Below are 22,763 nucleotides of genomic sequence, written 5' to 3'. Positions count from 1 at the left end.
AAATTTTCTTATTTAATTTATTTTTAATTTGAAGATATAAGTTATTTTCAACTTATAAAAAAAGTTTTATTTATTTTTATACTAATTTTTTTTTATATAAAAAGTTCTCTAAAATTTTATCCAAACTAAACCAAATTCTTTCTATCACAACCAAAAGAAAATAATTTTATATAAACATATGTTTTTATCATGGATTGTAATGGAAAAACACATTTATAGAGATATTAAATATTGATATAATATTTTCTCCTTTTACTCAATAAAATACAATGTCTTAATTCACATTTGAAACATGATCTTAATTTTAAAAAAAATTAATATTTTAATTACCTTTAATTAAACTTGCTCTTACTTGTAAAAGTAGAACAATAAAAAAAAATAATATGTAGTTTATGGATCTAGATTTCTTCTAGTTTGTGCAAAAATTAAACGTCCAATTATATTTTTATTTAAGTAAAATTGATTTACTTAAGCTAATTTTAAAGAAAAATTAATAACACAAAAAATATACAAAATTTACTTAAATCACCATTTATATAATCAACATTTTCCATGGATAGAAATGAATTAAAGTACATGAAACTAGAACTCAAAGAAGAGGGTTAGAGGATTTTGGAAAAAAAAGGACTCTAGGAAGAAAAAAGTGTGAAAATGGGAAGCTAGAGGGAGGAAGGGTTAAGGTAAATGGAAAAGTAAAAGAAGAAGATAGAATAACTTTGTAAAAGTAAGTTAGGAGAGAGAAAAAAAGAGTTTAGTGTTTAGAAAGTTTGACGAGTTAAAGAGAAAGAGAAAGAGAAAGAGAAAGAGAAAGAATTAGATTTAAAAAAAATATATTTGATTAAAAATTTTATATGATTATAAATTTAATTTTAAAATATAAATTTTTAAAAACATAAATTATTTTATTTTTAACTCATTTTAATTCAAATATTTTTAAAAATTACAATTATTTAAATTAAATTTGTAAAGACTTATTCAAACTCATATAAAATTATATTAATTATCTTTTAAATATCATTGTGAACTTATTTCTTATAAATAATATTTTATGAAATATAGGCTTAATGTTATTAAGTATTTTTAAGGTACAGATTAGAAAATAAAAAATTTTAAATACAACAAAATATTATTTTATTTTATGACTAGTTTAATAGCACATGAAATATATAAATATTTTATTTTAAAAAAAAAATAATTTAATAATTAAAAAATAAAATTTATAACATAAATCATTAAAGTGTACTAATTTAATAATATGTGCAATACACAAATATTATAAGATATAAAATATATTATAAAATAAAGATTAATAGATGGATTGTTCATAAAGAAGTGTCACGGTAATAAAATCATTAATATATCTATTCATAGATTTAAATAATAAATATATCAATTCTAATACCTAATTAGTAAAAAATTAAGTATGTAGTTTCAAAATATAGCAATTTGTAATAAGAAAATATAATTTGAAAAATGAGTTTTTAATAATATTTTTAATGCACAAATTTTAAAATTAAAACCTTTTAAGTATATGCTACCTAAATTAAATTTTTTAATAAATGCATTTATTGTTCACATTGCATAGTTAATGACAAATAAAAACTTAATTTTTTATTTTAATTTATTTGATTTTTTCACTACATTTTTACTTCTTACACAACCCTAAAGTAGTTTAGATTTAAAAGTAATTTTTAAATTATAAAGGAATCACTTAATTTTATTCTATTGTTTAATTTATACAACAAATAATAAAAACACCTTTCTATTATTTTTACTATTTTAAAAAATAAAAATAATGTAAAATAAAAAAGATTATTTATGAAACTAAACATGCATTTTACTGTTCCAATATTTTCTAATAATTTTCAAAATTTGGCCTCCTTTTTTTAGGGAATTTTCTTTTCCTATATAAAAAATGTCACGTTCAATTCATTAAAGTGACAACTCGTACTCGGTTTCCATGGGATATCGTACTCCACCCTCGTTGGTATGTGTCAGACACTGAACGAACCAACTTCCTTGTCCCAATCAACACCAACCTCCAACTCAAACCCATAAAAAAAAAATACTTTTAATTTTTTTTTCATGTTATTTTCTAATTTTCTATTGGAGTAAAAGCTGTGGCAATGGCATGGTTGGCATGAAGGGCGAAAGAGGTGATAGAGGTTCTATGGTGTTTCACTTTCCTCTTCACAATTCAGTGTTGCCATTCTCTTTTCTTTTCTGGTGTGAAGCTTTTGTTTTGGGTTTTTTATGCTAGGTTGGAAATTGGAGCTTGTTCTTGTCCTCACAGTGAACCGTAGCTTGAGCTGGGTCAAGGTTAAAATTTCAAAAAGGTTTGAACTTTGTGCTTACCAAACGTTCTTTGTGTTTGAATGACTAGTGGGTTGTGCTACTGGTCAAGTTTACTTCTCACAAAAGCTTTTTTTAATTAGTAAGTGATGTTTTGGTCTTTTTGAGGCCCACTTATCATGTGTTTATGAAAAGTTAGCAAGGAAAAACTAGTTCAAGTGCTTCTGAGCTTGTATTTTGCAGGGTTTCATTGCTAACTTTTGTTTTTTAATTACTGTTTTCTCTCATTTATAGCTATATGGTGAATTTGGGGCTTAAGAGTGTACTGCTGATTTTGTTTGCGGGGTTTGTTTGTTGTTTTTGAATTTTGCCAAATTAAAGAGTTACTGAGAATTTGAAAATACAGATTCTGGGATTGAATATATGTTATCCAAACGCTAAAGAATCAGTAGAAGGTTTTGATTGGAAACAAAGGAAGATCTCAGTCAAATGGAAGATGATGAGTTGGTGACAACTGGGAGCAAATCTGAAGATGAAAAGCTTGATTCATCTTCTTCTGAGGCAGAGGATTTGCAGGAAAGTTTGGAGCTGAAATCATCGGAAGTTAGTTCTTTGCCGCCAATAGGTTAGTGAAGTTAGCTATAAGTTAATTTTTTTTTTTAATCCTCTTTTGCAGTTGATGACTGTGAAATTGGCATTGGAGTGTTGTCAAGTGGGTTAGCAAAGGTGGTGTTAGTCGGTGTTAGAATTTTAGGTTGTTCTGCTGAACTAACTTTTGCTACTTATGCTTGACAAGTCTCTCTCTCTCTGTCTACAAAAAATAAATATTTTTTCTGGCTTTGTACATGAAAGAAATGTCACTTTCACATTTTGACTTTTCTTTGATCCCCAGATTTTATTGCTCTAGGATACTATGAAAGAGTAATAGTTCTTTTAGCAGTAAAACTTTAATGTATGTCATGGCATAGATCATTGTAGTTGTAAGCTGCTGTAGTGTTTTTTTTTACTGGATTGGTATCTAAAATTTAATTCCAGTCAGTGGGGAAATAAGAATGGAGAAAATGAAAGTTTTTGTGTCAATTGCAAAAAGGAAAAAGACTTGCATTTTCGCATATTGGCCTGCTTAATGTGCAAATTTGTAGAGACTACCCTGGTATTAGTAGAGCCATAATAGTAGTTGAGGAAGGGCACATCTCAAGGGTGAAAATGAGGGCTTTAAAATGGAGAAGTGTGAGAGAGTGAGAGGAGCAATCGTGAAGAGAAACATAAATTGTAAAATGGAAAACTGAAAAGGATGCGATACGAGGCCTCATGAATTAATGCCAATATTTAGAAATTGCTTCATGAATTGAAATCCCTTAGACTTTGTTTGAGAGTTTGGAGGGAGAAGGAGAGGGAAGAGAATAGTTTGAGGGCTATGGGGAGGAGAGGAGAGGAGAGGAGAAGGGAGAGAGAAAAGGGGTTAACAAAAGAAATATCCTAATTTTGGGGAAATAAAAAAATGAGTTTATGGTGGCTTATAAAAAGTCCTCCTCATATTTAAAATCTCCCAAACAAGAGTTACCATCAAGTAAACCTTCCCCTTTCTTTCCTTTCCCCAGTAAAATTAACTCTCAAACAAAGCAGTCAAATGAGGAGGACTTATTATGGTGGGCCTAGGACTTATTTTCCTTATGTAAATGCTTTATCCAAAGTGGAGCTTTCATTTTGATAAAATATCCATTTTTCATTATTTCGACTCTCACAAATTTATATCTAGAAAGCCACATTTTTATTAAGTTATTTTCAATATTTGAAGCTTTAATACCTTCAAAAATTAATTTTGGTTTTTGATATATCACAATTGCATATGTTGATTCATGTAGCTGACCCTCATTGTGGGATAAGACTTGATTATTGTTGTTGTGCATGTATACCTCCTATCTTGCGTAATTGCTGTATGCCTTGCCTGTTTTGACTGTTTCTTGGTTCTTTTGAAAGGATAATTTTATATGTTTTATAATATTGATCTTGCTCATGAAGGTTTGGACCATTTCATCACAGAGCCTGTTGGAACTGCAAGGAACCTGCTTGTTGCTGACCATGAGATTATGTTTTCTGAATCAATGATGGAGAAATGGGGGTCTCAAAGGCAAGACCTAATATTGGACAGGCTGTCGGAGTGTGATAAGGTAGACACAGGTGTTGTATCATGTATGTAGTCTTATTTTTTCTAAATATGCTTGTGCATTTAATTCAAATTTGAGCAAGTTATATAAATGGTTGTTTTTATGTTCTGTTTAATATTGTATGAAAGATGCAAACCTGGAAATTGGTATTTTAACATTTATATATGTTCAACATCCATGTTAATGTGCTGACTCTAACCTTTTGTTCGCATATATTTTTTACGTTTCGTTGAGGAAGATGTCTCTCTAGGCTTACTATCCAAATGCAATTGTTTTAAATTTAGTTAAATGTTGTCACTTCATATTAATACTTCGTAACTTCTCATCAGTGAAGTATAACATCTTCATCTTGTTTTCCTTTCCTGCCCCCTGCAAAGCATTACAAGCTTGTCTACTTCAGCCTTTATGTTGCATGCCTTCATAGCTTTCTTCTGAACACTGTGGTCTGTATTTGTGATTTATTTGGTAGAGTTGCCAGATTCTTTTGATTGGTCATGACACTCTTATGTTGTTTCTCAGCTAAAGCTGATTAACTTAGTGAAGATACAAAATGATGGGACTGTTGAAGTTGATCTAGAAAAAAGTGGACCAATTGCATCAGAATTGTTGGAACTCCAATCTTTTGAAGAGTCGACAATAAGTGGATCTCTCGTCTCTGAATCAACAAAGGCAGCTCCCTGCTTAGAAATTGTCATGCTTGTGGTTGGAACTCGAGGCGATGTGCAACCTTTCCTGGCCATTGCAAAAAAACTTCAGGCATGTTTGAATATTTCCCTCCAATCCATTCTGGTGCACAAGAGAACTTAAATATCAAATTCTTGTGATTTTTTTGTTGCTTATTGTATTTCTTGTGGTACAAATTTTTCTAATATATTGATATTGCTTTTTCTGTGGGTGAGTCAATTCTTTCTAACTAATAGAATCAATCTGGTACGTGGTGTATTTTGAGTTTTAGATTTTTTTTTTTTTCCAATTTGATGATAACATCCGTTGCTGGTTACCTGTGGTCTGGCTTTTGTCTATTCCATTCTTTAACATGATCAGGGTTACCTTTTGTTTCTACTAGGGACTGCAAGAAATTGAAGATAAAAGCTTAAAATGAATAAATCTGTTGACATGTATTTTACTTTAATATAAACTTGGGATGTCGATTTTACTGTAAATTGCATTATTTGTGAAACTTAGATGTCATAGTATATGTATGCTTTATCATGTGGCCATTGGGTATAATAACAAGTGATTGAAGTTCAACCTAACTTTTTTTATTCTGGGAAGGGCTTTCCCTGGTCTTCCGTAGTTTTACTTAGCTTCAACAATAGTCCTACCGTCAGTAGCCCTACTGTTACTGCAACAAAAAACATAGCATACCATGCAATTAATTCAGTTATATTCACACTGTTGAGATGCAACTTGTATTTGCCTAATTGTTATGAGATTTGTACTACCGATTTTATTTTATTTGAGAGAATTCAAAATCATGATTTCCCAATTACATAGTTAAATTCTATATCCAAACCCCAAGTTTTTCTGAATTCACACTTTCTGCAGGAGTATGGTCATCGTGTTAGGCTGGCAACTCATGCTGATTTTGAAACATTCGTAAAGTCTGCTGGTGTTGATTTCTATCCTTTGCATGGTGATCCTCGTGCTTTGGCAGGATGTAAGGCCAAAAAGATTCCTTTTAATTACTGCCATTTTCTTTGGTTCACCTATTCAACAGAGCATGATAGGATGCACTGGTATCTTCTTGGGGCATAAATACTTCAAAATCATTTAGTATTAATTTCAATATTCTATATAGGTTGTTATACTCTGGCCTTTTATTCTGGGCTGGAACTGCATATGGACCTAAAACAGATTCTTGGGGCAAGGATTTCAAGTACAAACCAGGCATTTTAAATAACCAATTGCTTTGTAATTATTGAAATCTTATAATCTCACATACTCTAAATACAGTTAAAACGTGAAATGGCATGACTTTCCTAAACGTCAAGTTGTAAGATATTTTGAAATTATCAAAAAGCATTCTTATTTCCTTCTCCATCACTGTCTAATAGCTAAACAGTCGCATGATCATGGCAACATGTTTAGAAACCCAATGCTCAGAATGAGGGATATTTCTAGTTTTGTTTCTTCTCATTTTAGCTGGGTCACATTATTTTGAAACAGGCTGACTGAAATAATCATGTATCTGTCTTAGTCTTATACCTCTTCTTTTAGACTGATTGAATATATACAATTACCTAAATACTGTTACATATAAAACCAATCACAAGCCTTGATATCTATGAGCTCAAGCTTTTGGGGTGGTTGGTAGTTTATATATAGTATTGTGGCCTTTATGACTGACTACGTTGTCAAGTGTTCAACCCTTATTGCTTCAATTCTTCTAATAAAAAAGTTGAATTTCAGCATAAGGTGGGCATATGCATTGTTCATACTTTGATATTTGAGCCCAAAGGGCTCTTGCATGGGGGTTGGGTTATATATAAATCAATCATAAGTCTTCATATAACAGTTTAAGCTTTTCCGAGGCGTGGTTCTTGACATATACTAGCTGAATTATTTCAATATTAGATATGGCGAGGAATAAAGGTTTACTCCCATCTGGTCCAACTGAAGTATCCATCCAAAGAAAGCAGCTGAAGGCCATTATTGATTCTCTTCTTCCAGCTTGCATAGCACCTGATTTGGAAACTGGTGTTCCTTTCAGAGCTGAGGCTATTATTGCCAATCCTACTGCTTATGGTGAGTGGTGAGAAGAATGGTATTGATTATTTCTTCATTTCAGACCTTGCTTACTATTCATTTATCTTCTTAGGTTTGGTTGCTAAAATAGTTCTTTTAGTGTGACATGATAACATTGCTTGCTTTGCAAGTATGATGTATATGGTTTTATCATTTGCCTTGATTTGAGACTACTACGTATTTTGTGTACCTGAACTTATATTTCCTTGATGATAACTAAATAATATTCATGGCATGCCATGTTAATATCTTACTTTGTTACAAATACGACTGTTATTTTAAATGATTGACCCTCATGTTTGTGTCACATTAGACTACTTGATATCACAGATTGAAGTGCATTAACATCTTGCATATGTACACAAGTAATTTTCTAATATCAATAAGCCAATAATAAAAAGAGTATATTCTTCGAAAACGAAGAGTGGGCCAGTTAATGTTGAGGCTCAAGCTAAAGATACAATCAGTTAGCTCATAATTAGGAGTCAGTTAGAGGGGGTTAGGCAGTTACAAGGGATGGTTGTTAATTAGGGTCAGAGTAGGAGAATTGAGGGGTTGTTTGTGAGTGGGAAAGCTTGTGTAGAAAAGTAGTCAGGATCTCAAATATTTTTGGCATTGTATGATAACAGTCTGCACCTACATTGGGTACAAAACTGTGTTCTTGTTCATTCTCAGTAATACAATTCAGTCTCTTTCTCTTTCCTTGCTGATCTAGTTCTAACAATTTCCTTTGCTTATAAACATTAATTTGGGCTTTAGCATGTCTTTCCTTTGATCAGGGGGTTAAACTTAGGTAAAATTAAGGATCTTTCTAGTGATCGGTTTTGCAACAAACTGATTGATAAATTACGAACAAATGCAGGAAAATTACTGTTGTTATATCTTATGCTTCATAATATAATACATGTTAGAGATAAATAGAAATTGAGCAGTGTTGATAATAAATTAGAGACAAGGAGAAATAGGGTAAATGTGAAAGTATGTATATAATCAATTTGCTCTTTCATTTTATTTTTTATTTTTTCTGATATCTGTTACATAAGTATAGTACTCCAATTAATATTAACATAAGTGTTAACCTTGTGCCTCCAAAGGAATATATGAAACTTTAAGTCACGAAAATGACTGCTAAGATTAAAGCAAGAAATTCAAGGAGGATTCATTTTAAAAACATGCAGAATTAATCTTATGTTTGGCATGCTTGTTTATTTCTTGACTTCTGTTTTTGGGTATATTTGTATGGTGCATGTTTTTTGTGAATAAATTATGTTCTAACTTGCAGGACATGCACATGTTGCTGAAGCCCTTGGGGTGCCCCTTCACATCTTCTTCACGATGCCATGGACGTGAGTTTAAATTGTTATAACCTTTGAATAGAATTTTTAACAATTGGTCCCCTCAAATATGGAAGATAGGTTCCATAATAATATTAGTATTTGATTTTTTATTTGAATTAATATTTGTGAATGTTGAGCTTTTAAGGAACAACACGGAAAAAAAAAAGAGAGTAGGAATTGCAAAAGTAAGAATGCTAAGATGGATGGGTGATCACATTGAAAAGGACATAATAATAAATTGTTGTATACACGAGAATATTAGAGTAATACTTATTATAAAAAATATGATAGAAAATCGATTAAGGTAATTTGAATAAGTGTATAGGTCATTGGAGGTAATAGTGAGAAGAATGGATGACAAAACTTTAATCTGGTGAAAGGAGACACAAAAGCAATAAATAATATCTCAGAGAATTTGATTTTTAATTGAGTTTGATGGCATTGCATGATCTATGTAGTTGACTTAATTTAGCCAGATAAGACTTAGTTGTTATTATTATTGAAAATTAAACTACTACAATTATCTTTTGAGAACTAAAAGCAAGCATAACACTGTTTCAATTATTCAAATAAATACGACATAATATTTTTCAAATTATTACCCATTTTTCAGTTTTCAAATAAAGTGCATTATAATTCCATTATAATTCAAGGACTTCAAAATGGATCCCTTGAAAGTTGAAATGATGTAGCTATGCTTTGATACAAAGAAATATAGAGGTGGATAAAAAGTGGCAGTCCTTTCTATCATAGTTTTGTAAATATTTGAGGGTGAGGGTATTATTAACATATCAGTTATTGAGAATACTCATAAGAGAAACACTCTTAGTCATCTCCTAAGCAAACCTGAAATTTGATAGTTTAAAGGGAGTGGGAGAGGATTAGGGCAGAAAGAGGGATTGAACCACTCAAGTTTTATCATTCTCTTCCTTAAACTGGCTCCAATTTTGTGACTGGTTAATAGTTTAATTTTGATATAATGTTAGTGTAAAGTTATTTTTAGACTTTTTAGTCCGAAAAAAAAAAAAAGGCAGAGAGATTCAAAAGAACCTTAGAGGAGGTTATTATAAGATATCTTTTTATTAATAATATTTTTAAAAATTTAGTTTTTGACTGAACTTAGGACATCGTGATAAAGCTTGATTGTTATTGTTGTTAGTGTAAAGCTATTTTACTCTATCATCTAATAATGTATCCAAGCATTATTATCTGAAGAAGTGTTTGTTCCACTTGCCAAAATATGTGATACAGAAGGCATAATAGCCTTTTTGGGTACAACAAATTAGTATCCTAATCAAGGATAACGCAGAATCTAATTTACAACATAGGAAAGAGAAAAAAAATTGCTCTTCTAATTCAGGAATTAGCTTGATATGGGCATTGCTATTCTTGACTCGATATCCAACACTCTCCCTCAAGCTGAGTCATAGATGCATGTCCAGCATTCATATTCCTTCACAAATTCTGTGAGCTATAGATCTAAACTCTGCTTCTACTCTATTCCTTGTTACCAATGATTGTTTTTTTACATCTCCAAATGACTAGATTTCCCCATAGTAGTCAATAGCGGTAATAGAGTGCACGATCGCAGAGGTGCGAAGTGACACCCTGCTGCGATTCTAGGGCCATTGTATTGTGGTTCAGTGTATCGGCTGTCGTGCTGCGATTCGCGGCTGTGAAAGGGAAAAATCGCGGTTATCGTGGCTGGTATGCCAAATAGGGGCAAAAGGAGAAGTTTGCCCTCCTTTTCTATAAGTTAGAATGCTTTTTAAAGGAGGCAATCTTGGGATTTTGCTCACCTTCTATATCATGATGTGCTTCTCTATCTTTACAAGTCAAGATCAACACTTCCTCGTTCTCTCATTCTCTTGTTCTTTTGCTCCGTTCTCCATCTCTAACGTCACTTTCTGGTGCAAGTCACCATTCTAGCTAAGTTTCGGTCGTCTTCTTTATCTCCAACGAAAACCAATTTATTTCTAACGTGAGTAGACATGTTTTCTGGCTGTCTTCTTCGTCTCCAGTGAAATCCAAGCTATTTCTAATGAGATGTAGACGTTTTCTAATGATAGTGAGACATTTTCTGGCGAGACTATTTGTGTTAGAGCTTTTTCTGGTGATTGACCACTCTTTGACTTTTTTTTTTCTTTGTTATGATTATCTTCATAATAACGGTCATTCCGCTACTTGCCACCCCATAATAGCATTTTTGGGGTTGGTCACTTTATGCTACTATCCGGGATTGACTACTTGGATTTTTCCAAATAAATGAACAATACCACTAGTTGATTTCCTATCACATATAGATCCAGCCCACTTTGCATTTTAAAATAGGGCCCCCTGATAGGAGTTTTCTTCAAATACTGCAGTATATGGATAACGGTTTCATGTGAGCTTCCCTAGGGTCATTCATGAATCAACTTACTAGGCTTACATAAAATCCAATGTTTGGACAAGTGTGAGTCAGATAAATCAATCTTCCAACTAGTCGTTGATACCTCTCCTTGTCAGTTCGAGGACTCTTCCTTAATGCCATGTTTGACATTAGATTCCATAGGTGTATTAGTTGGTTTGCACCCCAACATTTCAGTTTTTTGTAGTAAATCTAGGATATACTTCCTTTGGGATATGGATATCCCATGTTTAGATCTGGCCACTTCCATCCCAAGAAGAACCTCAAATCACTTGCATCTTTAACTTCAAATTCTTTGTCTAGGAGCTGTTTCAAACTTCTAATTTCCTCATAATCGTCTCCTGTGATGATAATATCATTGACATAAACGATAAAAATAGCAAGTTTGCCCACTTGGAAGTGCTTTACAAACATGGTGTGGTTTATTTGGCATTGAAAGAATCCATCTCCCTTCAAAAGTCACAACCCAAGTTAGCCTATCAAACCGAGTCCTTGGATACTGCTTAAGACCATAGAGTGATTTTCATAATTTGCAAACCTTCCTTGAGTTATCAGATGATTCTAATCCTAGAGGGATCTTTATATAAACCTCTTCCTTGAGCTCTCCACTTAAGAAAGCATTCTTGATATCTAGTTGATGCAAAGCCCAATTCAGATTTACTGCAATGGACAATAGAACCCAAACAAAATCAATTTTGATCAGTGCGAAGGTTTCCTTATAATCTACTCCATATGATTGAGTTAATCCTTGAGCCACCAATCTAGCTTTGTATCTTTTGATACTGCCATCTATATTATATTTTACAGAAAAGATCCACTTGCATCCTATTGGTTGCTTTTCTTTTGGAAGTGAAGAGTACTCCCACATGCCATTCATTTTTAAGGCCTTGATTACTTCATCTACTGCTGCCTTCCATTGAGGTTGTTGGACAGCCTCACAGAAATTCTAGGGTATTTTGATACTGTCCAGATGTACAAAGGCTCTATAATGCTGTGACAGTTTTTGAAATAACATACAATTTCCAATTGGGTGTTGGGTGCAAGACCTCATCCCTTTCCTTAGAGAAAATAGGCATGTCTAGATCAGAATTGTCATCAACTAAATGTGAGGAAGAATTAGGTGTGTTACCTATGTGAGCATTTTCCAGTTCTGAACTTGAGTTAGAACCTTGGTTTTGCCTTGGAAATTTACAGTTTTCTACCTCCATATGAGGCTTCTGTCTTTGATTTCTTCTAGAATAGACTTGCAGCTCCTTTATTTCATTACCAGAATCTTTATTTTTAAGTAAAGCAGTTGGAACCATATTAGTCAATCTTAGATAGCGGCATGGATTGGCTAAACCCAAAAATGTTATAGCGGGATGACCGCTATTTTGAAGACAATAAAAATAGAGAAGGAAAATAGATTAAGGAATGGTCAATCATCAAAAAAAGCTTTAACATAGATGGTCTCATTGGAAAATGTCTCACTATCATTGGAAAATGTTTACATCTCGTTAGAAATAGCTTGAGTTTCATCGGACATGAAGAAAACAACTGAAAAACGTCTTTGCTTACATTAGAAATAACTTAGGTTTTGCCGGAGATGAAGAAGACAATCAAAACTCGACTCCAAATTGTGACTTGCACCAGAAAGTGACGTCGAAGATGGGGGATGAAGCAAGAGAATGAGAAATGGAAGTAGGGTTTGTTCTTGACTTGTGAAGATAGAGAAGCAGGGCATCGCTATATAAAAAGGAGGTGAAATCCTAAGATTACCTCCTTAAAAAGCATTCCAACTTTTAGATAGGGAGAGCAAACTTGCAATTTTTTCCCTAATTGACATAGCGTTCGCGATAGCTGTGATTTTCTCCTTTCACGGCACGAGTCGCAATGCGACAGCTGCTACATTAAATCACGGCGCGATGGCTCTAGAATTGTAGCAACGAGCCACTTTGCTTCGCTTCTCTGCGATCGTGCCCAGTATTGACTACTATGGTAGGAACAAAGTCTTGTGCCATGCTTGTTTCAACTTCTAGTTACTTTGGCTCCACCTCTCCTGATTGGATAGTTTCTACGCTGAATTTCAAATTTTCTGCAGTAGGTATAGGTGCAGAATTCTAAGCAGTAGGTGCAGTAGGCTCAAAATGTGCAGCAGGATTGATAATTTTCTTTCAAGGTTGGTATTCACTCATTCTCTCCCCGTGAGTTCCAACTTTGGTGTAGAAGGGTTGGTTTTCAAAGAAGGTGACATCTAAAGTATGGTAGAATTTTCTGTTAGAAGGGTAGTAGCACTTGCATGTTTCTTTGTTGGAAGATATCTTAAGAATATGCATTTTAAGGCTTTAGGGTCAAGTTTGCTTAGAATTTGGTTGATGGTTATGAGCAAAGACAGTGCAACCAAAATTTTTTGGTGGTAGGTTGGTAATAAGTTTGGTGTTGGAGTAGATGGATTAAAGAATTTGATGAGGTGTCTTGAAGTTGAGGGGCTTGGATGACATTCTGTTTATGAGATAGGTTGAGGAGAGAAGAGCTTCACCCCAAAAGTGATGTGGGAGATTTGTAGAGAGTACAAGGGATTGAGTTTTTGAGTAGGTAATTATCAAGGTTTGGGAGATAAGGTTTGGTGCACAATACCATTTTTGAGTAGGTAATTATCAAGGGACTTGTGAAAGTACTCTACCATTATTGGTTCTAAGGATTTGGATAGAGGTTTGAAACCAATTTGTATCATTTTGTGAAAATTTTCAAAGATTTTCCCTACTCATGACTTTTCCTTCATGAGAAATACCCAGGTAAACCTTGTGTGATCATCTATGAAAGTTACAAACCACCTTGTTCATGAGACATTGTTAACCCTAGAGGGTCTCCATATATCACTATGAATTAAAGAAGATGGAGAGGAGGATTTGTGGATTGAGTGGAATAATGAGATTTGGTATGGTTGGCCAACTACAAATTTCACATTTTTTTCCCAAATACACAAAATTTGGGTGTCCAAGACGATAGTGCCACACCATTACATCATTTTTTGAGGAAGAACATTTGTGTGACCTTTGAATGTCTACTCTTGTGGTCTTCTACTCTTGTGGACATTCTTTAGCACTGTCAATTTTCTTCCCTGAGTCCAAATCCTGAAATTCATGCACTTGGGAGAAATTTAGAAACACACTTCAAATCTTGTGTTAGTTTGCTTATGGATCGTAAATTGCAATCCAAATTAGGGACATATAATACAATTTTCAGTATTATGTCTTTAGAAATGATGACAAGACCTTTCCCGGCCACTATAGAAGTGGTCCCATCTGCTATGCAAACAATAGAGTCATCATGATGAGGGTTATATTGGCTGAACACATTTATATCCTCCGTCATATGGTTTGAGGCTCTAGAGTCAACAATCTAAGGACCTGTTTTCTGGTGGTTGACATGAAAGACAGTGGAAGAATTTGTACTTGTGGTTTGAAAGGTCTGTTGCAGCATTTTTTGTATCATTTCCATCTGCTCTTTGCTGAAAAGAATGGGTTCAGATTCTGCTTTGGCTTTGTCATGGAGTAACCAACATGTCTCCCTTGTGTGTCCTGTTTTTCTGCGGTGATCACACCATCCCCTGTTATTCTTTGGGGATCCTCTTGCAGCAAGTTCAGAGCTTCAGTGGCAATACTATAGTCTGTCCACTAAACATAATTTTCTTTCTGCTTTCCACCTTTCTAACTTTTGCAAAAGCCTCGTGGATGCTAGGGAGTGGCTTAGTGCCAAGAATTTTCCCCCTAACTTCATCCGAATTCTTGTTCAGCCCCAACAAGAACTGGTATATTGGGTCCGCCACTAGAGTCTTGTACTGCTTGCTATCTTTAGGACATTTCCACTCCATGTCTTCATAAATGTCTAGCTTCTACCAATGCCTTGTGAGAGAGTGGTACTATTCAATGACAGAAGAGTCTCCTAGCCGCAGATCATGTAGGAGGCTCTTGATTTCGAAAATGGCCGAGGTGTTGTCTACATTTGAGTAGTTTTCCTTTACTGCATTCCAAATTTCTGCAGCAGTCTCGTAACACAAAGTTCTCACCAGTTTCATTTGTCATGGAGTTGAGCAGGCAGGACATGGCCAAGCTATTCTCAAGCTTCCATTTCTGGTGGGTTGGATCCTTCTTTTCTGGTTCCTTTGGTAATGTAGTCTTCCTTCCCTTTTCCTCGAAGGAAGAGGTGGACAGATCTTGCCCACGAGATATAGTTCTGGCCATTAAGTTTGTAGCTAGTGATTGGAAGGAGGTTTGTATTGGTCAAACTGGCATTTCAGTTGCTGATATTTTGTGCTCATCGGCCGTGGGGACTCACTTTGTTGTCATGGTTTAGAAACCTGCTCTGATACCATGAAAAACTGTTTATTCTGCTTGCCAAAATATGTGATACAAAAGGCATAAATGGCCTTTTTGGGTACAACAAATAGGATCCTAATCAGGGATTACACATAATCTAATTTATAGGAAAGGAAAGAAATAAAAAATTGTTATGCATAATTAGGGATATTAATCCATTGATTCTAGCTATACAATTAACCCGAAAATCTGTTCCTCTAATTCAGGAATCAACTTGATATGGGCATTGCTATTCTTGACTCAATATCCAACATTATCATTGTAGAACTCTTTTAATGATATGATAATTGAAACACATGATTGGATGTTGCTATTAAAATATTTTACATTGACAATGGACGAAATTAAGTCCTAAATTATGATGTGGTTTATTAAATTAGATGCCATTTTAGTTTCTCTACAATCCACATCAACTGACAATTATTTTAACATGATAATATTGCATTGAAATTTCTTCTTATCTATAAGAACAGAAATATCTGATTGGAAAGAAAATATATGTTGAATTGTATGTTGTTACAAAAATTAGAGAACTAATTAGCAAGTGTACTAGATAGTTGTAGCAAGTAATAAAATTTAAAAATTAACGAGTCCCAAGTATCGTTCTCAAGGATTAGGTCTATCAATTACCACTTCACAAATCAATAACTAGTTGAGTCAAACAAATATTGGAGATATTTTGAATTATTTGAGAACAAAAATAATAAAGTGCAGAAATCTGAAAAATACAGTAAAATAAAGCTACGAATTTAAAAATAAAATGATATGTAAATGAAGTTAGGATTGATTTCACCTCTTTATCAATTACAAAATTGAAGTAGATCTGAACTTTAAGTTTCTTAATTGATTGATGATTAATTTTACTAGATTAATCAAAGGACAATTTCTTGCCTCATTGATCCTAATATCTAACTAAATTACCCTAATTCCTTAGGTGTAATTCAATCAAACATTACATTAGGCATTAGAAATTAAGATATCACAATATCACAAATTCTTATCTTTAAGATATCCATAACCTTGACATTTAATTCAAATATGAGAAATAAACTCAATTTTCATTGATAAAGATTCCTCTAAATTCAATTGAATGAATGATTAGTTCACAATTGCATTAAGAAAAGAATTAAACGTTCAATACAATCAAGATCTTAAAATCCAGATCCACTATCAATTTACAATATCAAAATCAGATCCATCAATCCCTAACAAAAATAAATCAGAACATGTTTTTAAAAGAAAAAGAGAAAGAAAGAGTAGGAGAAGAAGAGTTGCAGAATTTCTTCATAAATCCAATCCCCAGTTTGATTTCTCAAGGTCCAGAGCTTGGAAGTCGTCTCCAATCTTCCTATCTAACTCTCCTAAGATGTAAAAATGAAAAGAAAACAAAAAATGGCAAAAGACTCTCATATCTGAACTCTTAATAACTATTTATAATTTTTTCCGCCACCTTCCACGTTGACACTTTAATCACTGAGAGTAATAAAATAGAAAGTTTTCCAGAAGCTTCTAAGGTTGAAGTGGGAACTTTAAACGTCTAAATTTGACACTTAAAATTAGTTTTTCAAATTCTGTTATTTTGCATGGACACTCTTAGCTCTTAGAGTGTTTACGCGCATGTGTTCTGTGCAAATAAGCCTTGTGCGTGGCTACTTTAAGTGACCAGAGTGTCCACGCGCAACTTTGAGTGACTACTTTTAGCAATTAGAGTGGATATTCTCTTCTGCGCGTGGCTACTCTCAGCAGTTAGAGTGAATACTCTTTGCGCGTTGCTACTCTCAGCACTTAGAGTGGACACTCAATTCTGGGCGTAGCTACTCTCAACACTTAGAGTGAACATTCTCTTTGATCTTCATGGATTTTTTTCTTTAAAGTGTTAACTTTATGCATCCAAAATAGCTACGTTCAACACATAACACTTGATTTTTCATCTTTTAAGCTCAATTCCTCTACTTCCTTAAGTTCAATCTTCAACTCAAACATCTTCAGCTCAAGCTTCTGCACAAAGTCTTTTTAAGCAAAATTGTCCAGAATTGGAATAAAATCTAAAATTCTAAACTATTTACACAATTATGAATATTAATATAATTTTTATAGTATTTTCAAGTTTATTTACTATTTAACTCCTTATTTACTAACAAAAACTAAGCTAAAAATATAGTAAAATATGGATTTATCATATATTAAGATGAAAACTCATGAAAAGCATAGAGTAAACCTTGAGTTTAAATTGCCCTAGAAACCTTGAGGATGAAAGAAAAATTTTCCTCTTTCGTAGTTCTTTTGAAATCCTTTTTGGTGATAGCTTCTTACATTTATTTTTTTCAATAGGCAGGCCAACATATGAGTTCCCACACCCTTTGGCACGTGTTCCTCAAAGTGCTGGTTATTGGGTATGTCCTTTGCTGAAACTATTTGCTGCTATCTGAATTTGATAACTCTGTGAATAAACAGCAATATGTCCTTGCTGCTTCCAGCTGTCATACATAATTGTGGATCTACTGATATGGTGGGGCATAGGAGGAATTATCAATGACTTCAGGAAAAGAAAATTGAAGCTTGCTCCTATTGCATACTTCAGTATGTTCCATGGATCAATATCTCATTTACCAACTAGCTATATGTGGAGTCCTCATGTTGTTCCAAAGCCAAATGGTATGGACAAGGATGTAACAAACAGTTTCATAACCTGATGTCCTTTTGTACCTTTTAAATGAATAATTTTTTTTTGTCATTAGAAGTATGATATAATTCATTAGTTGTTACGTTCAAGGGTAGCCTCAGTTGCAGAATAATTTCTGAATTGGACTTGTGGCTATTTAAGTTATCTGTTGTAATTAAATAATTGGATGGATTTTTTTCATATTATTATATAAAGGTTTATCAAAGACAATCTAACTACTATACTTCAAATTAGATTCCCCTAGAGTCCTGAAATACTTTTAGATCTGCTTTACTTACTGTCTCAAATGTGTTGCCCGCACTAATAATAACATTTAAAATTTTGCAGACTGGGGCCCTTCAGTTGACGTTGTTGGTTATTGTTTCTTGAACCTTGAATCAAAGTACCAACCGCAAGAAGATTTTGTCCAATGGATTAAAAATGGACCTAAACCTTTCTATTTTGGGTTTGGGAGCATGGTATGGTGATTCCACCTGAAGTGATTCATTTTATGCAAACAATAGTGTGGCTTTTGTGTTTTGGATTTTAAGAACATTACCACTCAAAGATGTTTGTTACTTATTGGGAGGTCAAATCTTTCTTCAAAGAAAATAAAGCAATAGCATAATTTTGCTTGAGAGGATTTATAGATTGTGCTTGCCATCAAGACCTGGAATGTGCTTAAAATTGCAAAAATAGTGTCTTTATCCATTGCATGTATATATTGTAGTGCAAGCTCAATTTCACTTTAGCATCTTAAGAACCGCAGAAAAAATGAAACATACGGAAAAATATCCAAAATTCTCAATTCATGATTGATAGGACCCTCAAATGGATTATAGGAAATAGAAGAAATTGTATTAATCAAAATGTGAATTACAGACCAAATATTCTAGTAGAGATAAACCCTAACCAGCTCAGAGCTCTTGGCTTTTTTCAGAGAAATGCTTTGTGCATTCCCTCCCATGCTACACACACACTTCCACTTATAACCAACTTACACATTTTGTCTACTTGGGCCTGGGCCCTTTATTCTGGTTCTTACCAATGACCTTTCAAATTTGGATAATCTATGCTCTGTGTGTACCATGGGTTGTGGCTGACTTGGCATAGTAATATATAGAGGCTTTACATTCATATAATAAAATTAGTCTAATTATTTTTCTTGTCACAACTAAAAGTTTCAGGTATTCTCTAAAGATAGAAAAACCTGACACATTATTCCTTAATACCATTATAAAAATTTTAGAATGAAATTTTGGAGTCCTCTAATGAAAATTGAAATTTTGTGTTTCACTTTGTTAGCCTCTTGATGATCCTCAAAGAACTACTAATGTTATAGTGGAGGCACTGAAGGATACAGGACAACGGGGAATTATAGACCGGGGCTGGGGAAATCTAGGGAACTGTAAGTTGTCTCCTTTGTTCGAAATACTCATTTTTTCTAAGAATATATTGTATATTTACTGTTGGTTTGATGTTCTATCACTTGCTTGTATGTTGGTGTCAATGAATGACCATAATACATTATGTTTAATACTAGGATAAGGTTTCCTCTTCTTTCTCCGTTTATTTTTCTCTGTTAAATGTAGTTCATCCATGCTTTTATGAGTTCATATATGAATATTCCAGGGCAATTTGCACTAGGTAGTTATTAGATTGATTTTCTCATTCTGCTATGACAGACTTATTTATTATTCAATAAAAAGTTCAAGTATGACCTATTGGCCTTTAACATAACATGTAGTGATTATACAAATTGATGAGAATTATTCTTTGGTTTATAGAAAGGTATACAAACATGATAATAAAAATTCACTTCGTGAAGTAGTAATTTTAATTTATGAGGAACAAGGAAAGAACTTAACACTGAAAGGCTAAAGCCTAAAACATGCAGGCAATTGGTAAATAACTTGGAGATCAAGCATTTCAGCACTTATTGGTCTACCACAATGACAAAAATATCATTTCTATATCTTGTGTACATTAAAGACAAACTTGCCAAATCTAATCATTATGTGGTTGTCAATTTTTTTCTTTCTCATGCATCTTTTTGCTGTTAATAGTAAATAACTAGGGTGAATGATAACAATTATGAACTTTCTCCACTGATAGTCTTGGTGATAATTGATAAAGATGTCCATAACATATGATATGCATTTCATTGAGAATTCAAAAGTTTACATTACTTTTTAGATAATTATTAGTTTCACCTGCGCTGTTTTCCATTATGCAGTGGCAGAAGTTCCCAACTATGTTTTCCTTCTAGAGGAATGCCCTCATGACTGGTTGTTTCCTCAATGTTCTGCTTTGGTGAGTTCCAATTTATGTTTTCTTGTGGGTTATTTGGAAAATAAAAAAAGATATTTTAAGCCAGTGGGATTTCTTTTGATTTGTAGTTTAATCCTTTGGCTTTTCTGAAAAGAAAAAGTCTTGTGGATGTTCTTTCATAATAGTAAGCCCAGTTTAGATCTGAAAGTTTCCACAGAAAGCTAAGAGGAAGAAGGGGAAGGGAGATTGGTGTGGTTTATGCACTTACATCCGTGATTACAAAATAAACTGAGGATGTTTGGCACAAAAATGCAGGTGCATCATGGTGGTGCCGGAACAACGGCTACAGGACTAAAGGCTGGGGTAATGTTCTATTCAATAGTGTCATTGTCGTATAAGGAATATTTTTCTTTTCCTTAATCCAATGATCTTTTTTATTGTCTCAAGATTTTTTTAATTGCATTATTGGTTGTTATTAAGATAAAGAAAAAGCATTAGTATTTTGTTATTTTTCTCATTCTTCTTTTTTACTGATGTTAATACTAAAACTCAGTGTCCAACAACCGTGGTTCCATTCTTTGGAGATCAGTTCTTTTGGGGAGATAGAATATATCAGAAAGGGTTGGGACCTGCTCCAATTCCAATATCTCAGCTGAGTCTTGAGAAATTAACAAATGCCATAAAATTCATGCTCCAGCCAGAGGTAACTTCTACCAATCCCAAAATATGTGAACAAGCATTGAATTGAAGTGTGAAACAATTTATTTGGGTCTTGCTAACCAGTGGGGCACTGGTTAAGGAATATAAAAGATTTTATTATTTTTTTTCAGAATTCACATAGGAAATGCATTGAAAATCATGGTGGGAATGCATTTATAACATTTTTAATAAAAACTTATTTAGGCATTGGTTAGCGTTTACTTTCAATTGTAAATGAACTTGCTTCATATCCCCGTTAATATACTTTTGTACAATTGTTTCTGATGTAATTTTGGAACTTGATCATAAAATATAGTTGGCCTCGCGAATTGATGGTAACAATCAGCATATTTATATTCTATACCTGCTTGTTTGTGCTGAAACTTGTGTTTATGTCTTCATATTTTGTTGAAAGTAATTGGACATGTTTGTTGTTCTCAAATTAAGGCCTTTCTCATATCATTAAATTCAGGCTTGTTTTATGATTTCACATTTCAATGGCTTCAGGCATTTATTACTACAACATAATGTATATAATTTATAAACAAAATCATTATATTAATGGGATATACAAAATCTTCAGGTAAAATCTCGAGCAATGGAAATTGCTAAGTTGATTGAGAATGAAGATGGTGTTACTGCAGCAGTTGATGCATTTCACCGCCATCTACCTCCTGAATTACCACTACCAACTCCATCTCCAATGGAGGAGGACTGTGCAAATCCTTTGGGCTGGTTTTTCCTCCTACTTGCAAAGTGGTGCTGTTTACCTTGTGGGGGTGTATAGGTACACCCCGGTTGGCTTAAGTATATTCTTTTTTTCTTTTATTCTTTGCATAATTTTATTTTAGGAGCTTTCCATTTTATTCAGACTGGTGGCATTGTTTTGCTTAGTATTCCATTCATTTCAGTCAAGTCTCTTTTGTGAGGTTTTGACTTGGTAAATATTCAAGTTGTGCGTCCCACCACCCAAAGCTGTTTGTATAAGTGGTTCTATGTTGTGAGATAGATTAAGAGTTGAGGGCACTTGTTATGAAAAGAGTTAGGTTACTTTCATCTTCATTGTTTATGCTTAGCCTAAAAATGGTTGCTAACTAGTTGTCACATATTAGTTGTGACATTATCTGATGGTAGTCCTATTACAATAATTAAATCAAAATAATAAAAGGGCTTCTTCTACCAAATCCTTACTGTAATATCTTATATCTTCAATGTATGTTCCTAGCATCAATGTGCTGGTTAAATCCGTTGGCAACAAAGTCAGAACCTTCAAATTGCCAAACCCTGGAGTTGTAGGCAAGTCCTTTCTACGTAATGCCCAAGCATTGTAATATGACAGTTGATGCTAGGAACGTTTTACGTTTGTTAAGGTATTATGACAGTTGAATAATTATCCGTTATAGTATCAAAACATACAAATAATAATTGGTTAACAATCTATCAAGGATATCAGTACCTATATAGCTTGATAAAGGTGAAAATTAGGGTACCAGCAAACATTCATTGATTGCATATATTATAGATTTTACAAATACAAAGTGCTTTTTTTTTTCTGCCTTCATAAATTTATGGTACTGTTACCAAACAAGTTCATTTTTTTTTATACTTAACAAATATAAATATTTTTAAAAATTAATTAAAGGTGTTCGGGTTGAAAAATAAGAAGACACAATGTACTAGGCGTTAATTGCAACAAGAGAGCTTCCAAGGGCCTAGGACACGTTTGGGGTTCACTATAACAATAACATTCAACATATAAATGCTCTGTACCCTTGACTTAGAGTTAGATAACCATATATCAAAAACCGTCAGGATAAA

General features: G+C 33.3%; 1 protein-coding gene across 7 annotated transcripts; it reads left to right on the top strand.

Annotated features, from left to right (window-relative positions):
- The first annotated feature begins 1,934 nt into the window (after window positions 1–1,934).
- LOC113866516 (sterol 3-beta-glucosyltransferase UGT80B1-like) lies at window positions 1,935–22,120 on the top strand. 7 transcript variants are annotated; one of them, XM_027501341.1, is made up of 16 exons: window positions 1,935–2,165; window positions 2,261–2,336; window positions 2,699–2,917; window positions 4,315–4,463; window positions 4,980–5,216; window positions 6,009–6,120; window positions 7,038–7,208; window positions 8,491–8,554; window positions 17,649–17,706; window positions 17,791–17,968; window positions 18,324–18,454; window positions 19,281–19,383; window positions 20,212–20,288; window positions 20,562–20,609; window positions 20,800–20,949; window positions 21,529–22,120. In XM_027501341.1, the coding sequence occupies exons 3-16, from the start codon at window positions 2,782–2,784 to the stop codon at window positions 21,730–21,732; spliced, it is 1,818 nt and encodes a 605-aa protein (XP_027357142.1). In that variant the 5' UTR covers window positions 1,935–2,165; window positions 2,261–2,336; window positions 2,699–2,781; the 3' UTR covers window positions 21,733–22,120. The 7 variants fall into 7 exon arrangements, with proteins under 7 accessions (XP_027357142.1, XP_027357143.1, XP_027357144.1 ...); XM_027501342.1 differs by having other exon boundaries at window positions 1,967–2,156; XM_027501343.1 differs by having other exon boundaries at window positions 1,967–2,336; window positions 4,336–4,463.
- The last annotated feature ends 643 nt before the right edge of the window (window positions 22,121–22,763 follow it).

This window comes from Abrus precatorius, unplaced genomic scaffold (genome assembly GCF_003935025.1).
Source record: "Abrus precatorius isolate BTA unplaced genomic scaffold, Abrus_2018 Scaffold5, whole genome shotgun sequence".
Taxonomy (NCBI): Eukaryota; Viridiplantae; Streptophyta; class Magnoliopsida; order Fabales; family Fabaceae; genus Abrus; species Abrus precatorius.
This window is presented reverse-complemented; position numbering and strand designations above follow the sequence as displayed.

Coding starts and splice junctions, on each gene's coding strand:
- LOC113866516 (XM_027501341.1), top strand. CDS start 2,782: ATGGAAGATGATGAGTTGGTGACAACTGGGAGCAAATCTGAAGATGAA. Junction 17,707..17,790: donor CTCAAAGTGCTGGTTATTGG/GTATGTCCTTTG, acceptor TGCTGCTTCCAG/CTGTCATACATAATTGTGGA. Junction 20,289..20,561: donor TTCCTCAATGTTCTGCTTTG/GTGAGTTCCAAT, acceptor ACAAAAATGCAG/GTGCATCATGGTGGTGCCGG.